Genomic DNA, 25535 nt, shown 5'->3' on the forward strand with positions numbered 1-25535 from the left:
CTCTGCTCTCTGCTCTCTACTCTCTCCTCTCTGCTCTCTGCTCTCTCCTCTCTGCTCCCTGCTCTCTGCTCTCTCTTCTCTCTGCTCTCTACTCTCTACTCTCTGCTCTCTGCTCCCTGCTCTCTACTCTCCTCTCTCTGCTCCCTGCTCTCTGCTCTCTCCTCTCTACTCTCTGCTCTCTCCTCTCTCCTCTCTCCTCTCTGCTCTCTACTCTCTGCTCTCTGCTCTCTGCTCTCTCCTCTCTGCTCTCTACTCTCTGCTCTCTGCTCTCTGCTCTCTGCTCTCTGCTCTCTGCTCTCTCTCTCTCTGCTCTCTCTCTCTGCTCTCTGCTCTCTACTCTCTGCTCTCTGCTCTCTACTCTCTACTCTCTGCTCTCTTCTCTCTGCTCTCTTCTCTCTGCTCTCTGCTCCCTGCTCTCTCTGCTCTCTACTCTCTACTCTCTGCTCCCTGCTCTCTGCTCTCTGCTCTCTGCTCTCTGCTCTCTACTCTCTGCTCCCTGCTCTCTGCTCTCTGCTCTCTGCTCTCTGCTCTCTGCTCTCTGCTCCCTGCTCTCTCTACTCTCTGCTCTGTGCTCTCTGCTCTGCTCTCTGCTCCCTGCTCTCTGCTCCCTGCTCTCTGCTCTCTCTGCTCTCTGCTCCCTGCTCTCTGCTCTCTGCTCTGCTCCCTGCTCTCTGCTCTCTGCTCCCTGCTCTCTGCTCTCTGCTCTCTGCTCTCTGCTCTCTGCTCCCTGCTCTCCTCTCTGCTCTCTGCTCTCTGCTCTCTGCTCTCTGCTCCCTGCTCTCTGCTCTCTGCTCTCTGACCCCAACCTGCTCTCTGCTAGTTCGGCCAGATAAACAATGAAAATATACTAATTAAAATGGTTGGACCTGTGAGATTTGTACTTTGTACTTTGTAGGTCTGCATTTTAAATGTAAGGAGTAAAAAGTATGTTTTTTTTCTCTGAAATGTAATGGAGTAAAAGTACAAAGTATACAAACCTAATACTACTCGAGTAAAGTACAAATTCCCCAAAACAGTACTTAAGTATTGTAACGAAGTACAATTACTCAAGTACTTTACACCCCTGGTGTGTGTCAAGTCAAGTCAAGTCAGTTTTATTTATATAGCACATTTCCAGGCAGCGGCAGCTGGCGCCAAAGTGCTTCACAAGCAAGTTGATAAAAACAAAATAATGTGATGCAAGGTATAAGATTAAAAACATAGTAAAGCAATGAAAGCAACAAAAACAAAACAATATGGTGCAAGATATAAGATTAAAAACATAATAAAGCAATGAAAGCAATAAAAACTGGTAGGACACAGTAAAACAAAGATGATAGAAAGGCCAGGGGTCTAGTGGTGATTAAGTAGGGGGGAAGGCCAAGGAGAACAGGTAGGTTTTCAAGAGTGATTTAAAAGCCTCTGTAGTGGAGTCTACAAGGTCTACATTGCCGGACCATGTAGAATCCGGACCTTGTAGACTGACATAATTCTGTGCATAGTTTAGTCTACACAGGCCATATTTCAAATAATCAAAATCTTACTTCATTCATCTTAAACATTCTTGATTTGGGGGATTGGTAGTTCCACTTCCAGTTGAAGTTGTTCAAATGACAACAGCGATCCACCTTGAATTAAATCACACTGTGTTGGCTGCGTCACAGTCACGAAAGGGGCTACTTCATTCATTAATCCAATCCACTTTATTTATAGAGCACATTTAAAAACAACAAAGTTTACCAAAGTGCTGTACAAGTCCCACAACATAAGATACAAAAAAAAAAAAAAAAAATTTAATTCAAAGCTTCGAATTAAAATCGAAGCTCGGCCCCGAAGCTTCGATTGCCAAAAAAAATTCGAAGGTCAGCCCTAGACGTCATGTAACCACAGCGCGACTATTTCACTTGCATTTGCCCTTAAAAATAGATAGAATTAGTCATAGATAATAGATATGTGCAAACTGGAAAAAGTTATTTAGGAGGCTTCGCGCAGTGGGCGTGTCAACACGCATTTTAGGGGCGCTTTCAGGTCCGGTCACAGGCCCGCTCAACAGCGCACCCCACCCAACGGCTGAATTGCCAATGGCTGAATTGGAGGGAGAGGGAGAGGGAGGACGAGGGAGAGGGAGAGGGAGAGAGAGAGGGAGAGGAGAGAGAGGGAGGGAGAGAGGGGGAGAGAGAGAGGGAGAGAGAGAGGGGAGAGAGAGGGGGAGAGAGAGAGGGAGAGAGAGAGGGAGAGAGAGAGAGAGAGAGGGAGAGAGAGAGAGAAGAGGGAGCAGAGAGAGAGGGAGAAGAAGGCAGGGAGGAGAGAGAGAGGGAGAGAGAGAGTGGAGAGAGGGGAGAGAGAGAGGGCCAGAGGGAGAGAGAGAGAGAGCTCTCTCCACGGCAGGAATAGAATAGAGTGCATTAAAAACTCACCAAACGTCCAAGAGGAAGGAGACAACCGTGGAGTTGACAAAGTTCACCAGTCATATTGTCACCCCCCGTTGGGATTAACTTGGGAGTCTGTTCTCCTGTTTATCTGCCACACGTTAGCACTCGATAACGTAGCTAACGCTAGCTAGCTAGGTTAGCTGTCCTGCCTTTAGCTACTAGCCGACATGGCTAGCCCGACTGAACTTTCTAACATGCAACAACTTTCATCTTCAGTCCATCTGCCGAACGACCTTCCTCTTCGTCTTGGCATAACCTCCAATGCTGCACGCGCTCACGTGGAAATAGTCAGACGCACGCCGGGCCGCCTGTACTTTACCTGTAACCCCTCCCCTCGTTGAAACCAATAGTATATCTGCTGCAGAGCCGCAGAGCTCTAATAGTGTATCTGCAGAGCCACAGAGCTCCAATAGTATATCTGCATGAGCCGCAGAGCCCGGAACAAGTCAGACACATTGTACAAACGTGTCTAATGTGAAATATATAAGCATGTAAGCAAAACTAGATTTTAGGTCCTGTGATGAAAAGGGCCTCGCAGGAAGGGGGGCCTCGCAAAAAAAATTAAAAATTAAAATAAAAAAAAATAATGCTCGCACACCCCCTGAGGCGGCCCTGCCTATATAGTATTGCTATTTTTTATCTACATAATTTCATTGAGCTGTGAATTAACACAAGGATATCACTCGGTGGCAATAGTGTCATGTGTAATACATGTTTTTGATGAAGTGCCCCTTTAAAGAGAGTGTAAACATCTTCAGTTTGTTTGTTTACATTTGATGGACAGTTTACACCTTTAAGTAAAGTGGTAGCCTTATATATTTTTTCTTCCTGAGCCAAATACCTCCTTTTCTGATCTAAATCTAGTTGAAATTCTGATGCTATAATTTGCATTTAGTTTGTTCTGTTAGAAAATAGCGTTTACTATAAAACACTGTTTTTCACCGCCAGTAGAAATATACTACCTGGAAATATTTTGTTAATCACAATGTTAATGTTTCACTGAATAAAAAAGCACTTTTATGAACAGTTTATTGGTTTTGTAAATTTTTTATCTAAAGTCTTGTATCTTGTTTTCTGTGGATGTGTGTTTTTAAATCTAAGATAAAGATAAGAGATAAGATATTCCTTTATTGATCCCTTGGGGAAATGTGGGCGTCATAGCAGCCTGGGGGAGGGGACATACAGGTATGGGCAGGGTAATGGTAAAAATACATAAATATAGACGATACAATTTTATCTGAATATAAAAATATGAGAGAAAATAAACAATATAATTGACTCAATATAACATGGTCCTTTGTTATGCGTCACTGTGACTTTGTAACTTTAATAAAAGCATGATTGTTGTTATAAGTAAATTTGCACGATGTAGTTTCGGGGGGACAGGGGTTTGTTTATCTTTGCAGAGCCTGCCATCAGTTTATAAAACACATTTACTACAGACACTTTCACTGGAATTGCGTTGCCAGGGGAACAGCTTGCACCCAGGTTTATTTCCTGTCAGCTATAGCTATTCGCAAACACTGACAGGAAATACACTATTATATATAATTTATAATTATATATTATATATATATATATGATATGATAATTTACGATACCTTATGTCGTCGTGAATCAAACCAAAATATTTTTTAGGTGCTGTGAACCAAACGTAACCCTAGAAGATGCTTATGAATGTGTATGAACCTGTGTCCATGTATCTGTGTGTGTGTGTGTGTGTCCATGTATTTGTGTGTTCATGTATTCGTGTGTGTGTTTGTTTACCAGGTAAGGGAGGGGGCCGTGTCAGACCTACAGACACAGCTGAGAGAGGTGCTGAGAGAGAATGAACTGCTACGCAGAGAGGTGAGCACACACACACACACACGCATGCACACACACACAAACGCATGCACGCACACACACACACACACACACACACATGCACGCACACACACACGCACACACACCTAAAATAATTCACCTAAAAGTACATACAAGGTCCATCTGCAAGTTCTTGGTATCTAGGGACATCTATGGACCTCAGGGAATGTATTCCCTCAGGAGTATTGTGTCTGTTACTATGCTTGAGTAAATTGTAATGAACCAAAGGAGAATATAAATTATTATAATAAAACTTTTTCCAATCTTTGATGGTGAATAACACCATGCTAACATTGACCAGACGTAAAAAACTTGCGATGCAGTTTTCTTTCTAGATGTTCACAGAAAGGTAAAGAAACAATATACGTTGTATTTTATGGCAATAACGTTCAGGTTTGTTCGACCTGTGAGATATAATCACGAAAAGAACGCAAAAGAAATATTTTCACATCAGACAGCTCCAAGTTTCACAGTGGCTTGTGTTGTGAGCTGGGTAGCGCAGTTTTATGAAATGTCGACGTCCATCGAAAGCCCTGGGTCTCTTTCTTAGGACTACAACGGTTTCATGACTGCGTCATTTCCTCGCATCTATATCATCTGGTTTCCGATGCAATGCGCCAAGAATTCTATAAACTCATATTTAGCTAATAACACATTGGTAAACAACATAGTGCTGAAAATATACACGTCGATGACTGGTGTTTTGATAGGGTTAGGGTCTTTACTCTTGGTTACATTTGAAAAGGAAACACAACATAAAGTCTGTCTTTTCTACCAGGTGGAGGCGAAGGAGTCGAAGCTGAGTTCCTCTATGAACTCTATAAAGACTTTCTGGAGTCCTGAGCTGAAGAAGGAGAGGGCTCTGAGGAAGGATGAGGGCACCAAGATGTCCGTCTGGAAGGAGCAGTACAGAGTGGTACAGGACGAGACACAGGTAGGAACCGATACCTCCTGTCAATACCTACTCAGCCGCCTGTGTACACTGAAGCTAAAGGTGTCAAGTTAGCACATTATTCGATATTCACATGCAACTCAAAAGAACACGCCAACATTTGGGGAAATTAGCTTATCGTCTTCTCCAGAGAGAGACGAGAAGAGCTTCCATTCATTGTGCTAAGCTAGGCTAACGTGCAGCCAGATAGCTTTCTACTGAACGCACAGAGAGGAAACTGGTATCTATCTTCTTGTCTCTCTCTGGAGAAGACGGTAAGCTAATTTCCCAAAATGTTGGCGTGTTCTTTTAAGGGGAAACAATGGGAAAAATAACAACAATATCACACTGTGTCTCCGAGAGAGGAGTTATCCAGTGAGTGGAGGGCGTCTTTAACCGCCGCCTGAATTAAACCGGCCTGAGTTCGTTGTTGTGCTCGTCTTGTGTTGTTGCTAGAAGGTCAGAGAGAGGGAGAGAGAGATGCTACGGAGTTCCAACTAGTGTGTTTGTGTCTACATGTCTGTGTTTGTGGGGTATCCGTCTGTACAGTGTGTGATGATGTATGCAATACTGTGTGTAAAGGGAAAGTGAGAAAACAGAATGTCTAGTTGATAAATTTCAACCAACACACACTCACTAGCCTTGAGGCCTGTGTGTGTTTGTGTGTCCTTGTATTTTTCCATCCGTGTGGGGACATCGGCTGTACCCTACAAGGACAAAAGGCTATTTTAGGATTAGTTTAAGGTTAAGATTACTAGGGTTAGGTTAAGGTTAAGGTTAGGGGGATTATTAGGGAATGAATGTCTCCACAAGGAATGAGAACATGGCTGTGTGTGAATTCATGCCCAGCAGCAGGTGCGGGGGCCTCATCTTTTTCACACGTGGGTGTGCAACAAAATGACATGTTTAGCAAGTGATTGAAGTATTTTAATTGGTCTAATTTCTATTTTTTTTGCAAGAAATGTAGTTTGTTTCACGATAGCGACTTGTTTTATGGGGGGGGGGGGGGGGGCGATATATATATATGGTAAGAATAAATATAATATATATATATATGTGGTATATACAGTACAGCATTATTATACATGCCATCAAACAGAGCAATGTATGCAAGACAGAATCATCCGGTAAGGTCGTCATTGTGTGAGTGTGAGTGTGTGTGTGAAAGGAGAAGTTATGTGCACTTAGACCAAAACCACATCAAGTTTATTTGTTTGTCGTGCAGTTGGCCGTCTGCCACTCATGATGGAGACTTAATCAATGCTACACACACACACACACACACACACACACACACACACACACACACACACACACACACACACACACACACACACACACACACACACACACACACACACACACACACACTCTTAGCTGTCCATCGTGTTTGATGATGACGCTTGCTCCAGGGATGGGGGGGGGGGGGGGTTCAGCGACACTGCTGCTGGTGCCACTTCTCGTTGGCGTTGAGTCCAATCCTTGAGCCGCACACCCGTCCGCAGATGGCGCAAGGGAAGCCAGATGGGACGCACGCACACATGCACACACACACACACACAGACATGCACACACACACCATTGCTGTGTGGAATATACATGATGGGGCATGTACAAAATAATTTCTGTTTCGCTCTCGCTCTCTCTCGCTCTCTCTCTCTCTCGCTCTCTCTCTTGCTCTCTCTCTTGCTCTCTCTCTCTCTCTCGCTCTCGCTCGCTCTCTCTCTCTCTCTCGCTCTCGCTCGCTCTCTCTCTCTCTCTCTCGTCGAATCGAGTGACAGAGTTCAGGGAGCGTGTGTCAGGCCGGGTAGTCAGACAGGCAGGGGCCGATAATACAACAGGTTTCTCGTAGGGCTGGGCGATACGGCCTCTAAATTATATTTTTTGGCTATGTCACGATATTTTGACATTTCCACTCTAAAGCACTTAAAAATGCTTGATTTAACTCTTTGATGCATACAGTCACGCCAACATGATGATTATTATAATGGTCCCTGCAACATATGTCTGCATTAAACCATGAAGATGCTTTCAAAGATTATTAAATTAAAAGTTTAAAAAAATCTAAAAGAGTAGTCTACTGACACACTAATACAGAAACAATTGTATTAACATCTAAGACAATTCATATAAAAACTCTTGGGTGCCTAAGACTTTTGCACAGTACTGTGTTTTTTTTTTTTTTATCCACTTTTTCTCCCATTTTCTATTTTTCTCCCATCCCAATTTTCATATCGTCCAATTCAACCCTCCCCTGTCTCGAACGCTGTTTCTTGCCTCCCACAAGCCGGCTGCAATGTGGACTAAGTCATACATAGCACGAGTCCCCTCCGATACTCGAGGTAACAGCCGTCGCATCTTTTCACCTGCGCGGCTCGATCTTTCAGTGACGGGGGTCTGGGCTTTGGAGGGGCCCCGCCCCCGTCGCTTCTTGATTCTACTGCGCAGGCGCACCAACCGACCTGTAGGAGTCGCTGTCCACAACGCCCGATCCCCACCCTTCAGTTTCCCTCCCCGTAATACGGCCAATGTGTATTACTGTGGACGACCAGCTAAACTGAAAGCAATGTATAGAGCGGGGCTCGAACAGGAGGCATCCTGTTCGAGCCCAGTCTCCAGCATTCGTTGCGAGCGCCTTGCCCACTGCGCCACGTAGCCGCCCTATACACAGTACTGTGTTTTCTATCCACTTTAGCCAAAAATACACACACACACACACACACACACACACACACACACACACACACACACACACTACTGTGAGAAAATAATAATAATTTGTATTATCAGCAATGTTATAACATCCTACTGGTAAACAAAACACTGTAAAGGTGTGTGCATCATTTGTATTAAATATATATAATATATATATATATATTTAATACAAATGATGCACACACACCTACATATTACCGTAATTCCTCTAATAGTGACCCGGGCTTGTATTTGTTTCAACTGTAGTGGGTACCAGGCTTTTATTGAAAGGAGGCATGTTATAAGAGAGAGGCCTATATTTCAAATTTTCAAACTGTTCTTTGTTTCATTTGCGCGACACACGGTTGTGTTTGTCGCGCAATGCATAAATCCACTCGGAAAGTAGTGTCTCCATCTCCTCGCTCACTTGTTTTCTCCCTCTTCCAGTTATGTGTGCTCTTTTACCGTCAGCTGCGTTCAGCTCATTCCTTTGTTTTTTCCAATATCGGATTTGTCTGGAATCAATGTTAAAGTGCTTTGCGGCTTTCTCTCCCGAATTCTTCGCCGCATACCTCAAAACGTCCTCTTTAAACTTAACGTCAAACTTTCGTCTCTGTTTAGTACCGGTAGCCATGCTTGCTCTGTTGTTGTTGTGTTACGTGCTGCATGCGACCCGTGTTCCATATACGGAAGTAAGGGGAGGTTCGCTCACGCGTAATTAGTAACCCGACTTGTATTAGGAGGTCGGCTTATAATTGCTTATTTCAACAGTGCACCCGGTCATTAATAGAGAATCGGTTTTTAATTGAATACAGGTCACTATTAGAGGAATTACGGTATTTACTTTTGAATTGCATGAAACATTATGAAGTATTCTCTTATGCCGCTTTTCCACTGTCTGCATGGTACCTACTCGACTCAGTAGTACCCCCAGCTACCAGTTATCAGTAGTACCCCCCCCCCCCCTTCCCCCCCGTCAGTGTAGCTGGTCGTCATAGCAAGGGCTTTGTGACACACACGGACAATAGAGGATTTCGAAGCTAGCTATGAAACCAGTGCCTTTAGGGGAGGCAATGATCAGAATATTAGGATACGGGTTACCACAAACGGGACTGGTACTTTACTTAGGGGACCTGACGCACGAGGGAATACAAGGGGGGGACAAGTATTTAATAAAGATAATGTTGATATCTGCCAGAAAAGCAATAACGAGACTGTGGTACAAAGAAGATCCACGACAATAGCACAATGGGTAGGGATAGTAGAGGAGATACAGGATATGGAGAGGATAACACACATGCTACAGGAAGAGAAATTTGGGGAAAGATGGGGAAAGTGGGAGGATTATAAGGGGAACGAAAACGACATCACAGATAAAGAAACAAATGCAACACAAGAGGGCGAAGGGTAAAGGAGGAAAGAGGTTCACGGTGGGTCACTGAACCCATGTCGCACATTTTTGCTTTAGTTAGTATTTTCTATTCCTATTATTTGGGTATGACAATTGTTTTATGTTTTCAATTTATTATTTATGTCTGTGGAACTTTTGCTTAAGTCGGTATTTTTTATTTCTGTTTTTCGGTATTAAAATCTTTAAAAAAAAGAAACCAGTGCCTTTAGCTAATTTACGCTAGCCGCCTCCATATTCCATTGCCGTTTCTAAATAAAACACGTATGGCTAATGTTTAAACTCGCTAAACTCTTCACTTCTCTCACATTCTCGTATTCCTCCAAACAATAACAAACCTGTGGCACCGTCAGGCGCGATGGAGGGAGGGAGAGAGGGAGAGAGGGAGAGAGGGAGAGGGAGAGACTCCATATCTTGTGTGATATATAAATGGAATGTAGTATGTGCTACTCCCAGTCATTTTTGGATCACATGCACACACACTAGGATCACACCCTTGCACTGGAATGCACAGTCACTCAACCCCACCCTCCATCCCTCCTCTCTGTCCTTATCACTCTCTCTCTCTCCTCCTCTCACTCTCTCTCTTTCTTTCTCTTCTCTATCCTTATATCTATCTCTCTGTCTCCCTCCTCTCTGTCCTTATCTCTCTCTTCATCGACATCTCCCTTCTCTGTCCTTATCACTCTCTCTCTTTCTCTCTATTTCTCCTCTCTGTCCCCTCTCTGTCCTTATCACACTCTGGGTAAGTAATGGGTCGTAACTCGGTATTAGCCGATACCCAAAACCCAGGTATTTGTATCGGGACTGAAAGTTGGATCGGTGCATCCCTAATCTCTAATCCCCCCCCCCCATCTCTCCCTCTCCCTCTCTCCCCCTCTCTCCCTCTCCCTCTCTCCCCCTCTCTCTCTCTCTCTCTCTCTCTCTCTCTCTCTCTCTCTCTCTCTCTCTCTCTCTCTCTCTCTCTCTCTCTCTCTCTCTCTCTCTCTCTCTCTCTCTCTCTCCTTCCTCTTTGCAACCCTCTCTCACTCTCTCTCTTTTTCTATCACTCTCTGTCCCCCCCTCCCTCCTCTCACACCTCTCCATCTGGGCCTGTGGAGACACCGCGTCACAGAAGTTAAGTCAGTAGAATGGACACGTACCAATAACACTGTTTTCATTAGGGATGTCTGCTCTACTTGCTTAAGTTCTACGGTCAGCATTAGCTGCCCTTATAGTGTAATCATGAACTCTAAAACGTCACTAAAGCTTAGTGTGTGCATGTGTAAAAGTCCTTGTGACATGCAACATGTGTGTGTATGCGTATGTGCGTGCGTGTGTGTGTACACACACACACACACACACACACACACACACACACACACACACGTTTTACTCTAGTTCTACTACTCTTGTGGGGTCCAGGTGTTCCCACAAGAATAGAAAACTTGGCCAAGTGAAGTGTGCAAGCATGTGTGCCTGTGTGTACGTGTGCCTGTGTTTGTGTGTGTGTGTTTGTGTGTGTGTGTTTGTATGTATGTGTTGATCTGATTCATTCCACCTCTTTGATCACAGTGGGGAGGTAAAGTTTCACCCCAATAGAACAAGAGAGAGAAAGAGGCGAGGAGGAAGTGAGGAAGGAATGGTAGGAATGAGAGATGATGGCTACAATGGATGTTTTCTCCTCTTACTCTTTCTTTCTGTGTCCCCCCTCTCTCTGTCTCTCTGTGTTAATTACAGCACCATGTAATGATGTAGAATGAAAGAATAGCAATGCATTGTCTTATAGGGACTGCTATCTTATCATTGTATGGTGCTGTAATTAACACAACACAAGGATTCAATGTCCCCGATTACATCACTTCAAACTATTTTACTGTCAATAACTGGCAAACTAAATCCATGACATCATATTCAAACTATTTTACTCTCAATAACTGTCGAACATAATTCACGTGTGAACATTTTTAGTTTTTGGATGTGTGTGAGATGAAGTGCAAAATAAATCAGCATTGTTTTTGTGGTGAAGTGCCCCTTTAACTATTGTACATATTTATGACTGAATCACATTCCTAAACCTAAACTACAGTAAATGGTATTCACATTTTACTTTTAACAAATCAAAAGGCCCATCAAAATCTATCTTTTAATCTTTTTCAAAGTTATTTACCTCACTAATCCTGCTTTGTGAAATTATCCCCTAAGAATGATTGAGGATTTACCTTCATGTTTACACTAATGCTCTTATCCAGAGCCACTTAGAATGTGTTAATTAAGTGGAACCTTTTTGAATCCCACCACTGCAAGTAGCAGAAGACACGAGGACATTCAAATGACTGTACTATTTAAAGCCCTAGTAGTCCATGTTTTTATCTCTTCCTGCCCCACAGAGAAACAGTCCTTTTTGCCCCACAGAAATAGTCCTTCCTGCCCCACAGAGAAACAGTCTTTTTTGCCCCACAGAAATAGTCCTTCCTGCCCCACAGAGAAAAATTTCTTGGGGTAACTTTGGTGTATGTACTTCCTCCCCCTATATTCCAGTAGTATCTCCCATCAGTGTGTTGTAGCTGGTATCTCCCAGTATGAATCATGAGAGCTGAATATTATGTCTAAACAATACGCTCTCTGTTGGTCTGTTTGTGGGGCGTTTAGATTTAATTTCACATACTGTTCTATCGAGCTAGCATATGAGAGAGAGAGAGAGAGAGAGAGAGAGAGAGAATGAATTTCAACTGTACACGGTCCTAGACGTGTTGACTGATCATCTGCGGTTGACCGGAGGGGGGGGGGGGGGGGGGGGGGTGGTCGTTTATAATTCAATTACTGACGTTAAATGATTTATGTAGTATGGGTGATATATAGATCAGAGCAGTTTGTATCGAAAATGGTAAAGAAAAACGCTGAAACTCACCCCAGTATCCTCTTACCGTTGGGTGATGAGCGTGGAGTAAAAAGATCGCTATTATCGGATGTTGATCTAGGTGATCCAGTTCCGGTTTGTATAATACTAATACACGTCCAATCATGTTGTTTATTGAGTTATGGCAACGGATCAATATGCACGGCAGCGTTTCCGTTAGCCGGTAATTACCGGTATTTGACCGGCAAAATCTGTTGAAGTCCAACATATTTAATCTCTCCGGTCTTAATGTCCGGTGAAAATAATTCCCTGAGTCTAAGCACAATTTGATTTGTATTAAAATAGGCTAAAATTAAATAGCCTATGCGATGAACGAAACAATCATTACATTTGTTTCATCGTTGCTTCTAATAATGACAACGACGTTGTCAGCGAGAGCTTAGTGCTGGGTGTGCGAACTTTTGTGAAGCTGCAGAGCCGGAGCAGCAGCAGCACAATGCAGTACTCCAGCAGTACTCCAATTCAGCCATTTTCAATTCAATGTTGGGTGGGGGGCGCTGCTGTGCGGTCCCCAGAAAAGAGCCAATAACAGCTGCTCTGCATCGACATACTCTCGCAAATAAGTAATTGGGAGGTGGAGAGAGAGAGAGTCGTCATGCAAACCCACGATAATGTTGCCGTCTCTCTCTGTCAAATTTCTCAGTTCTTCGCTTGATATAATTAATACAAATGTCCAATATAACGGAATTCGTTAGCTCATAAAAATGTGATTATAACAGACTGTTGTTTATTAATGTCGGGCGACTGCCCACAGACACCTATTTGATTTAAAGTCGGCAGCAGCACGAGTCTCTGGACTTATTTTATTTGGAATATAATGACTTTATACGCAAAAGTAGCCTAGTTTTAAGTAAAAATATTATAAATCTACATGCCTTGATGATGTCATTCTTTTGTTTTGTTGTCATTCTTTTGCCTCTCAATTGTTTTTAAGCTCATTAAACTCTGACCGGAATTTCTCTCATTTGACCGGTAGATTGAAATCTACCGGACACTGAGGCCGGCAACAATTTTTTCTAACGGAAACCCTGATGCACGGTGTCTGGATAGAGTCCCGCGAGCGATAGCGAGTGGCCGGACAGAATAGGGGATGGACTAAGCACTTCCGGTGACTTCCGGTTTTGGCAACTCGCCGATCGGCCACCAGGTGGCGGTATTGAAGCGTTGGAGAGTTGAGCGGAGTCCTACAACACCAGCAAAGACTCCGTGGGTGAGTCCTACAACGGAGTCCTACAACACCAGCAAAGACTCCGTGGGTGAAATGTGAATACCATGACGAAAATATGAAATATTGATCTCAAAGACGCTGTAAGACGTCATTGGCAGATTACGCATGGCGGAGAATGACGTCTTAACACGTCATCGGCGGAGAAAGGGTTAAAAATGCATGAACATTCACTGATAATTGGTCTGTAGTGGAGTCTACAAGGTCTACATTGCCGGACCATGTAGAATCCGGACCTTGTAGACTGACATAATTCTGTGCATAGTTTAGTCTACACAGGCCATATTTCAAATCATCTAAATCTTACTTCATTCATCTTAAACATTCTTGATTTGGGGGATTGGTAGTTCCCATGAAATCTGAAGTTGTTCAAACGACAACAGCGATCCACCTTGAATTAAATCACACAGCCGAGTGAAACCTTGTTGGCTGTGTCACAGTCACGAAAGGGGCTACTTAATTAATTAATCCAATCCACTTTATTTATAGAGCACATTTAAAAACAACAACGTTTACCAAAGTGCTGTACAAGTCCCACAACATAAGATAATAAAAATAAAAAATGTAAAGTAAAAAATGTTTTAATTTTTTTTTGAAGCTTCGAACTAAAATCGAAGCTCGGCCCCCGAAGCTTCGATTGCCAAAAAAAGCTTCGAAGGTCTGCCCTAGTGTGCTTCGCGATTCACTACATTGGTTTAACGGCTTAAGCTGGGTTTATTATCACTTAATCAATGCAGAATACATTTTGTGAGTCTGTATGTGTAGTTGTGTACTACTGTTGTGAGTTTGCGAGTCATATTGCTCTAATTTCAGCCTCCGTTATACGTTATTTGTTCCGTATGACTCGTTTCATATCTGTGTGTCTCGACTGTGCGCCCTGATTTGTTTACTTTGGCAACACGGGTCGCTAAGGAATTTAGGTTTGAGGTTGAAGAAAGTGCACTTTTAGGTTGAAAGAACGGCCCTAATGTCAACGTGTTTCAATATAAGCGTTATGTATGGTGATAACGAGTATATTGTTAACTTAGCTCCGCCACCTAAAAAAAGCAGCATGGGATGAGTTAATGATTGGACGACCAATGATTTCTCACAAATGAAGCCAATCTGGCCTATCTATGACTGCTTTTCCGCATTCTTTAACCCTGTTCTTAGCTAATCCCAGATAAGAAACCTTTTGCGAACATCGTAAGTGGAGTTAAGAAGACATTTCTTCGTAACCTTTTCGTAAAGCAATGAGGTCCATTGTTTGCAGTATACCTAATAAGTGGATAGTGCCAATATCCCTTTATGTAATTAGTAAATCAGGCCAGAGTAAACGAGTGTTGTTGCCAGCTGGCTAAGTAAACTGATTGCCATGTCATACATAGACAACAGGGTGGAGGAATGGAGAAGTGCACCGATGGCAAGGATCTCCACAGAAATATGTCCCAGCGCTGCTAGGATGAGTACATAGGAACCTAGTATAGGGTATGTGAGGATGGCAGGTCATAAAGTGGGCACCTTTTATGCGGATGTTTCCAGAAGAAGAATGGATTCCGGTGTTCCAAATCCAGCCGCTCTACACCCGACACCGACCAGATACACCATCACCCTACACCCGACACCGATGAGATACACCATCACCCTACACCCGACACCGATGAGATACACCATCACCCTACACTGACAAGATACACCATCACCCTACTACACCCTACACTGACGAGATACACCATCATCACCCTACACCCGACACCGACAAGATACACCATCACCCTACACCCGACAAGATACACCATCACCCTACACCCTACACTGACGAGATACACCATCACCCTACACCCGACAAGATACACCATCACCCTACACCCGACACCGACAAGATACACCATCACCCTACACCGACACCGACAAGATACACCATCACCCTACACCCTACACTGACGAGATACACCATCACCCTACACTGACGAGATACACCATCATCACCCTACACCCGACACCGACAAGATACACCATCACCCTACACCCGACAAGCTACACCATCACCCTACACCCTACACTGACGAGATACACCATCACCCTACACTGACAAGATACACCATCATCACCCTACACCCGACACCGACAAGATACACCATCACCCTACACCCTACACCGACAAGATACACCATCACCCTACACCCTACACTGACGAGATACACCATCACCCTACACTGCTGTGTGACGGTCAACCTTACCTATACCTAAACTCATGTATGCCTTAAAGAAAAGCGACGTAGACTCCCAAGAACCCCGAGAATGTATGTGAATATACCCCCGCGTTGATATGGTGGTCACGTAGATCACGGATCGGGGCGAGCGTCGACTGGAGCAGCACCCTGGGAGAACCCTGGAGCGTGCGGAACGAGACCCAAGGGAGGGGTGTTAACAAAGGCGATGTGGAAGAAGGACACATTAGAGGGAGAGAGAGATGGGAAAGAAGGAAACGGGAGGAGAGGAATGAACGAACAAGCAGATGTTGAAGGGGTTTGGACTGGATTTTACTGTATAGATTAGATGACACCGGTGTGTTGCCCGTCTGGGTGCCAGCTGGCGGTGGAAGCGCATTGCTCTGCGTTATTGTGTTCTGGCACTGCCCGGAGGAGAGAGAGAGGGGGAGAGAGGAGCGCTGAATTGAATGGAAGGAATTCATTGATTTCAAAGCACCCGCATTGAGTGCTGTTTAACTCAACAGACGGGTAACTTCAGTTGATGCGACTTAAAGGGGGAATGTTGCCCCTTTTTCAGAATTCACATAATGTTCTTTCCTTGAGCCGCGGGAAGCTAGAGATCAGAGAGGGGAAACTATCCGATCGGTGATGTCACTGATCAATCTGTGACCGCTCCATAGACAACGAATAGGGTTCTGAATGTTTAATCTGAAGAGGCCATAACATTTTTGGGTTGAGCTGTTACACCCAAATTAGGTTTATATTCTAAGCATCACTAGAAGGGATGTCCCGATCATGTGATTTTCAGAAGATCGGGATAAAAAATAAATAAAAATAAAAATCTGAATTTTATTATTTTTTTAAACTTTTTTTTTTCGTTCAACAAACATGACCATGTTCATGTCTTAAACTCATACTGAGGCCTTACTTTTTAAATTGCATATCATCATTCATTTATTTATTGTCACACAGAGCAGAAGAATTTTGCCAAAACAAACGCATTTCCTTTGATTTAATTATACATCAAATGATTTATGTCAAGGATGAGGGACATCCACTAGTTGCAGAACTTGCAGTCACCTGATTTTTACAGACGATGGCGCCATTGCTCTCATGAAGCAGCAGGTTGGAGCCGGAGTTTTTAGATTACTCTGGTTGCAATGCCTCGCTTGAATGAAGTAAACTTTTCACCTGGATAACGTCAACATTCAGGGTGAATGTAATGTGAGAAATTGGGATGGGAGGGGAAAACATTTTTAATATATATATATATATTTTTTTATCGGATCGGGAAAGATCGGTATCGGTAGATACTCAAAATCACATGATCGGGATCGGATCGGGAGCAAAAAAATTTGATCGGGACATCCCTAGGTCTGAATATACTGTATATATAATATGAATAGAGCTGATATTCAGTATCAACCTTGCTATATAAGATGCATAGAGCTGATATCCAGTATGAGCACTGGTATCAGTGCGTCCTGCGGGTAGAGCGATCCCTCTGTGTGATCTTTTACTGTGTAGAGTAGACGGTGCCAACACCGGGTCAGTCCTGATGCCAGCTGGCTGGAGAAATGCACTTCCCGGCATTATTAGTCCTGCTGTAGGCTGTAGGGGTGATGGGCGAAGGCGTACATGGGGGGGTACTGGAGGAGGAAGGAGGGATAGAAAGCGGGATGGACATTTGGGGAAGGGTTGACCTATCTCAAGCACCGCCCACTTTTCCTTGATCCTCCAATCACAAATGTCACTTTAGAGGGTCAAGTTGGGTCAGTAGAGAGGACCGTTATGCCTTAGATCTCTTGAGTGCTGAGGACATTTATAGACCTTTTCAGTTGAATTGTGTTGCAAGGGTTACAGTTTGGGCCCAAATCTGATATTACTAGCAAAACACGGCAACAGGAAATACACTTGGGGTCCATTTAGAATGTTTATGTTGTCAAGTTCTATGTGTGTTATAGTGTACACTGTTTATGCCAGTGCAACACACACACACGCGCACACACGCACACGCACACACACACAGATTCTACAGTTGAAGCAGATTGTTGCATTCTTCTGGAGTCACACTCCTCAGCTGCAGATGCTAACAATCACACAATCTGTTCTCTCTTTCTCTACTCATCTTGTCCGTCTCATCCCGTGGCTTATTTTTTAAATTCCTCCCCGTCATCGGTGCTTCCCTCAGGCAGAGGTTCAGTAGGTCTGCACCATATTCATTCATTCATTCATTCATTCATTCATTCATTCATTCATTCATTCATTCATTCATTCATTCATTCATTCATTCATTCTTTCATTTATTCATTCATATTGTCACTGTGCCACCATTGTTTCTTCCAACATGGAGGACGAATGGCATTCTAAAAGTTCCTTAAAAGGCCTCTATTGTTTTGACGGATATTGCTGCTATGAGAAGACTTGTGATTAGAGTTTTTTTTGAAAGTCTAGTTTTAAGTCATTGGAAACACTTTCAGGTAGCTGTACAACGGTCAATTTGTGAGAATACCGTATATCCCACCTAGTGTCCTGACGACTGTCTTCATTTTATTTCTGGAATAGTAGTAGGAGATGTATCTTAATCTGGCGGAACTCGAACTACAGGGGGGGGGGGGTCTTCAGTCAATGGTCTCTAACTACAAACCCAAGACCCCTATGCTCTGCATCTTTTGGCCGCCTCAGACCCACTCCTATCCGAGCTCCTGAATACCGAAATGTTTACCGTTTACTGTGAGCGATCTGTAGTGCAGAATTTCCCTCTGGATAAATAAAGGATTTCTATTCTATTCTATTCAATTCTCTGTGCTCGCTCCACGATGGTGGAACACACTTCTCACCACAGTCAAGACAGCTAAAACCTGCACAATCTTCCTCCGTAGACTAAAACCACACTTATTAAATTATAGCTACTAGCTAATATAAAACTAGCTTTTACTATTATGCACTTTGCTACTAAGTAGTCAAAATGGTAAACGGTGCATTTATATTGCGCTTTTATCCACATTTTGCTCCTTCATTCACCCATTCACTCACACATTCACACACCGCCGGCGGAGGCGACCATGCAAGGTGCCATCCTGCTCATCGGGAGCAATTAGGGGTTAAGTGTCCTGCTCAACTTTGACACAGGAGGAGTGGGAATGGAACCGGGAACATAAAACAAAATGGAAAAATGTTTGACACTGGCAGGAGCTGAAAGAAAAGCTGATGCATGCGTTCCGGGTAACGTTAACATCGCTCGCGTTACAAAGCCAAAAGCAAGACAGTATGACGAGGAACACCTGTCCCATGGCTTCACGTCTACTGAGGTTGACGTGATTTTGCCTTCAAAATAAAAGCGTGAGATTTCTTGAAAAATATATTTTCTTTCATAAAATGTACGTTAATAAAATCTTACAATGACAATGACACCCAATAAATGCACATCAGAACACTATGGAACCTGACGTTTAATATTCAAATTAAAAGTGACCAGTAGAAAAAAAACACTATACAGTATATAGGCCAGTTAGGGTACATACCTCACCTGCACCTTGTGTATACTGTTTAATTTTCTTGTATTTATTTATAGTGGGGCAGCTTAGCTGAAGAATTGTGCACTTTGTGATAAAAGTGTTAAACTTGGTACATATGTAGCTTAAAAGTGACATGCATTATAAATGTCTTTTTTCAGTGTCTAGCATTGTATTATAGTAATAGGAGTTAGTATCAATGTGTTTGTGTCTCTAAATACCATATTGGCGGATTGCCGTCATTCAGGTCATTCATTTCCTGGTTCTAAAAAATCAGGTAATTCTGATTTGACTCGCATGGTGACGTCACGTGGCGTGGATGGAGCGGATAGTGATCCGATTGGCTCTGTGGTTGTAGCGCACCAAACGGGGTTTGACAGAGAGCGAGCGAGAGAGGGAGAATCAGATAGACCCTCGCGACAGAGCACACATACACACACGCGCGTCTCGCTGTCGTCTCTCGGTCTGTCGCTCTCTCTCTCCCTCTCTATCTCGCTCTCGATTCGGGAGCATAAAACGAACGCCCAGTCTATAGCACGCGGCACAGTGGAAGACTTCCTCAAACGGGAGAGAGAGAGAGAGAAAGACACAGTTCTCTCTCTCTCGCTCTGTCTCTGTCTCTGTCTCTGTCTCTCTCTCTCTCTGCCTGCCACTCGCAGACTGTGTGGATGACTGTCACTGAAAGTGCTTATGGGAGGAGCCCAGCCAATAACAGGTTGAAATCTTGAGGCTGGAAAATGATGCTTTTGAGTACTCCATTAGAAATATAAAACAATGATTTTTTTTTTTTTTTTTTTTTAAATAAACCTTACAGATGTCTTCTATAGACTCACAGGAATTGTGTAAAGTTGCCCAAATAGTGCTAGGAATAGCAATGCAGGTCCCCTTTAATATATTTAGAAGAAATCTGGATATTGGGCCACTGCAAATTCGCCCCCTACTGGCCATGGTAGGCATCAATGTTATTAGATCGCTTTTATGGGGGCTGTGCCATTATGGAAAGACGGAGGAGAATGTTACCTTTCCAGACCAATATTCCTTATCCTTATGTACTGACAAGAGCAGAGGGAAGCTACACTAAAGCTGATTAACAGTGTCAGGGATGTAAGTGAACTTTGAGTATCTATTTGGTTGTATAATCCTAAACCTAACATTCAGCTCAGTTTCACCCAGTGATAGTGTGGGGGCGTGTCTCAAGCTGCCTGTGGCATGGTCCTGCTAATTTGAGCTATCACCAGTCAGAGGCACGTCTTTGTGTTTAAAAGCACCACTGTCTGTGTAGAGACTTCAGTTTGTACTGACAAGAGCAGAGGGAGGCTACACTAAAGCTGATTAACAGTGTGAGGGAAGTAAGTGAACTTCTAGTGAGTATCTATTTAGTTTGTCCTGCTAATTTGAGCTATCGCCAATCAGGCCAGGCTCCCACAGGCGTGGGACATTAGTAACTAGTGATTTTAATGCATGCTGTTTGAGCGGCGGAGCGCCGGCGACCGACGAAGACCGACAAAGATGTGGAGTTTTCCTGCGGGAGTTCTCTGAGGAAGAAACTGACTCACCCATCTAGTGCTAAGTAGACCATTATCCTATCTATTACTCTACTCTGAAATGTTTTCCTTTCCCTCCCACTCTGCAATTTCTCTGCCTCTCTTCCCCCCCAACTTCACCTCTCTCCCTGCTACTCCGACACCACAATGTGCCTCATACTTATCGCAACACTCTTCTCCTCCAGACCAGATTCAAGCTGCCATCCACAACAGTTTGGTAGCAATCCTGCTAATCTCTCCTACCCCCCCACAGTCACTAATATACCTGTCACTGTACGTGGATGCTTATGGAATTGTCAATCAGCCGTCAGGAAAGCTGACTTCATTACTGCCTACGCCCATAGTTAAAACCTAAAGCTCCTGGCTCTAACACATGCAGCCTTATCTACAAACTAGAACTTCTCTCACACACCACAACCTTCCAGACGTGGTGGAGGCACTGGTCTCTTGACATCTCCCTCATGGGCTAAAAACTTTCCATCACTCCCAGCACTGTCACGCTCGTTTCTCGAATAACATGCAGTATCTGTCTCTAATCCATTCGATCTCACCATTGTTACTCTCTATCGCCCTCCAGGTCCCCTCGATCACTTCCCAGACGAGCTGGACATGCTTCTAAGCTCTTTACCAGAAGATGGCACCCCCCTCCTTCTAATGGGCGATTTCAACCAACCAACTCGTATCAGTCAGACACAGTGGTCTCTATCCTACAATCCTTTGACCTGACTCCCACTGTCATGCCTCCCACTCACAAAGCAGGCAGCTCCATCTCATATTCTCCCGTAACGCCAGCATCATTAACACCACAGTAACTCCTCTTCATACCTGACCACTACTTTATATCCTTCCCCAAGCCATCCACTCCAACTCAAACCGCCTCAGGCAGACGCAACCTGCGCTCCCTATCCCCCTCCCCCCTCTCCTCTGACATACTATCCGCTCTACCTTTGAGTGACACCTTCTCAGCTCTCCCCCCAGATACGGCAACCTCCACCCTCCTCTCATCTCTCTCAACCTCCTTTGACAAGCTCTGTCCCCTCGCTGAGAAACCTGGCCACCATTCCCCACCCAGTAAATTCTTTTTCCTTTGAGAAAAAAGTCCAGAACATCCGCAGCTCCTTCTTCCAACCCCCACCCATTCCAAAAGCTGAATCGAGAACCTCATCCTTCACTCTGTCATCTTTCTCTCCCATTACAGACACAGAGACCTTGACACTGGTAACGTCGAACCGTCCCACTACATGCAAGCTGGACCAGTTACCCTCCCCACTCCTCCAGACCATAGCACCGGACATCCTCCCATTCCTAACTGCAACCATCAACTCCTCCCTCAACTCTGGGGTGGTCCCCACCTCCCTAAAACAAGCCAGAGTCACACCGCTCATAAAAAAACCAACCTTGAAACCCACCGTCATAGACAACTATCGTCCTGTTTCTCTTCGCTCCTTCCTTTCTAAATCACTTGAATGTGCTGTATCCAACCAACTTACCAATTATCTCTTACAGAATGACCTCCTGGACCCTAATCAGTCAGGCTTCAGGACTGGTCACTCCACAGAGATGGCCCTCATAGCGGTCACAGAGGCACTTCACTTAGCAAAAGCGAAAGGCCTCTCCTCTGTCCTGATTTTACGGGATCTGTCTGCAGCCTTTGACACAGTCAACCATCAAATCCTCCTTGCGTCCCTCGCAGGAATGAGAGTGGCTGACATCATACCTCAACGACCTCTCCTACCAAGTGTCATGGAGAGGGACCCTGTCGGCCCCCTTCGGACGGGTGTTCTCCAGGGCTCGGTCCTTGGACTCCTCCTCTTCTCCCTCTATACCAAAGGGTAACATTATCACGGCTCATGCCTTCTCATATCATTGCTATGCCGATGATACTCAACTCTTCCTCTCCTTTCCTCCCTCAGATATCCACATCTCTGAGCGGACATCCCCGCCTGGATGACGACCAACCACCTCAGACTGAACCTAAGCAAAACGGAATTGCTTCACCTGCCGGCCAAATCCTGACCTTTCAATCACGGAGAATGTAGCCGTGACTGCGTCCCCGACCGCCAAGAACCTTGGTGTGGTCCTTGATGACCAGCTGAACGTATCCACTCACATTGCAGCAACAACCAGAACCTGCAGATTCCTCCTGAGTAACGTCAGAAGGATCCGCTCCTTCCTGACAAAAGAAGTCACCCAACTCCTTGTCCAATCAACAGGCATCTCCCGCATCGACTACTGCAACGCACTGCTTGCTGGCCTTCCGACCGCCGCCACCAAGCCTCTTCAACTCATTCAGAACGCAGCCGCTCGCCTGATCTCAAACCTACCGAAGTCAGCCCATGTCACCCCACTTCTTAGGGACCTGCACTGGCTCCCCTTTGCCGCTTCAAGGCCCTCGACCTGACATATTGTGCGGTGAAGGGAACGACTCCCGCCTACCTTCGGTCAATGGTCTCTTTAACTACACACCCTCGAGACCCCTGGCCGCCTCAGACCCACTCCTATCCGAGCTCCGGGAGGGTCATCAAAGAGAAGCTGTCTATTCTCGGTCCTTGCCCCACAATGGTGGAACGAACTTCCCACCACAGTTAGGACAGCCGAAACCCGAACCAATCTTCCGCACTTGTTCAATCAATATCTGAAATACATTTATTTTTTTTAAAACACTAACCTTCTACTACTACCTACTATCATGCACTCTTCCTAATATACTAACATACACTCAACACTGTCTGAACACTTTAATGAACATTGTTATTCAGCTGATAGAGTTGTACCCTTCCTGCTGACTTATCGTACAGCACTTGTAAGTCGCTTTGGATACAAGCGTCAGCTAAATGACTAAATGTAAATATATATATATTATAGCTATAGTAACTTATCACACTGTGAATTTCTCCAGACTTCTCTTGACGGAGCCTGAGGCATGGCCAACAGCAGCAACCCCTCCCCTATCCCTACTCAACTCCAACCCACACATTAGACCAAAACAAAAAAAACATAAACAAAATGCAATACCAAGCGGGGCTCTTTCCCCTAGAGGCCACTGTTTGAAAGCATTACAGATTCTACCTTTACAGTCCCACAGGTAAACACACCAGCCGCGCACGCAGGCACTCGCGGGTTCCGAGCGAGATCGCGCGCACCGAGTCCGACTTCAGAGCGGGCGAAAGTGCCCAGAGGAAGGCACATTTACATTGGAACAGCTGTAAATGCCTAGTCTATTGCGAAGTCTGGTCGCCCGCCCGCCTGCCTTCGCCCACGGCTGGTGTGTCTGCGATGTCGGGGTCTGTGTTTTCATGTTGAGCTCAGTAATAGACCGTTCCTCTGGGGCTTTCTCACTTCAATACAAAGTGCTCTCTTGGCATGAAGGGATATAAAAAATACAATGGTACTGTACCTCCCTTTCTCTCTCCCTCCTCTCTCTCTCTCTTGCTCTCTCTCTGTCTCTTTCCCTCCCCTCTCTCCCTGCCTTCATTCCTCTCCCTCACTCCCTCTTTTGCTCTCTCTCTCTCTCTCTCTCTCTCTCTCTCTCTCTCTCTCTCTCCCCCCTCCCTCCTCTCTCTTGCTCTGTCTCTCCCCCCCTCCTGTCTGTCCGTCTGTCTCTCCCTCTCTCTCTCCCTCTCCTTTCCTTCACTGCCTGTGGTGTACAGATCTACCCATTCTATGTTCACTGACCTATGATTCAATGTGTGGTTGTTTTTGAGTCTTAGTTTATGAGTGTGCATGTTTCCTTGTGTGTGCACGTGTTTGTATGTCTATTTATGCACTAGATGGCCAATACCAGAGAGAAACCATATGTGTGTGTGTGTGTGCGCGCGCGCGTGTTTGTATGTCTATTTATGCACTAGATGGCCAATACCAGAGAGAAACCATATGTGTGTGTTTCACACATGACTGCTTCTCAGTAACAGATGGTGAGCAAACCTGTGTGTTTATTTAGGCAAGGTGTAGAGAGAGAGAGAGATATTGAGGTAGATAGAACAGGTTAGAGGTAGAGAGAGAACAGGTTATAGAGGTAGTGAGAGAACAGGTTATAGAGGTAGAGAGAGAACAGGTTATAGAGGTAGTGAGAGAACAGGTTATAGAGGTAGAGAGAGAACAGGTTATAGAGGTAGAGAGAGAACAGGTTATAGAGGTAGAGAGAGAACAGGTTATAGAGGTAGTGAGATAACAGGTTATAGAGGTAGAGAGAGAACAGGTTATAGAGGTAGAGAGAGAGAACAGGTTATAGAGGTAGAGAGAGAACAGGTTATAGAGGTAGTGAGAGAACAGGTTATAGAGGTAGTGAGATAACAGGTTATAGAGGTAGTGAGATAACAGGTTATAGAGGTAGTGAGATAACAGGTTATAGAGGTAGAGAGAGAACATGTTATAGAGGAAGAGAGAGAACATGTTATAGAGGAAGAGAGAGAACAGGTTATAGAGGTAGAGAGAGAACAGGTTATAGAGTTAGAGAGAGAACAGGTTATAGAGGTATAGAGAGGAAGAGAGAGAACAGGTTATAGAGGTAGTGAGAGAACAGGTTATAGAGGTAGAGAGAGAACAGGTTATAGAGGTAGAGAGAGAACAGGTTATAGAGGTAGATATAGGAAGAGAGAGAACAGGTTATAGAGGTAGATAGAGAACAGGTTATAGAGGTATAGAGAGTAAGAGAGAGAACAGGTTATAGAGGTAGTGAGAGAACAGGTTATAGAGGTAGAGAGAGAACAGGTTATAGAGGTAGAGAGAGAACAGGTTATAGAGGTAGATGGAGAACAGGTTATAGAGGTAGAGAGAGAACAGGTTATAGAGGTAGAGAGAGAACAGGTTATAGAGGTAGATATAGGAAGAGAGAGAACAGGTTATAGAGG

The 25535-nt window shown here is 44.4% G+C and overlaps 1 protein-coding gene across 1 annotated transcript in view; it reads left to right on the forward strand.

Moving 5' to 3' along the window:
* LOC311242035 (ELKS/Rab6-interacting/CAST family member 1-like) overlaps positions 1 to 25535 on the forward strand; it is a gene marked incomplete at its 3' end in the record, with an annotated part of 153137 nt that overhangs the window by 40709 nt on the left and 86893 nt on the right. The window contains exons 3-4 of the mRNA XM_084330990.1: positions 4182 to 4259; positions 5056 to 5211. Coding sequence (XP_084187116.1) covers positions 4182 to 4259; positions 5056 to 5211 — 234 coding nt within the window. The remainder of the gene's footprint in view (positions 1 to 4181; positions 4260 to 5055; positions 5212 to 25535) is intronic.

The sequence above is a fragment of the Notolepis coatsorum genome (genome assembly GCF_963971535.1).
Source record: "Notolepis coatsorum genome assembly, chromosome: 15".
Lineage (NCBI taxonomy): Eukaryota > Metazoa > Chordata > Actinopteri > Aulopiformes > Paralepididae > Notolepis > Notolepis coatsorum.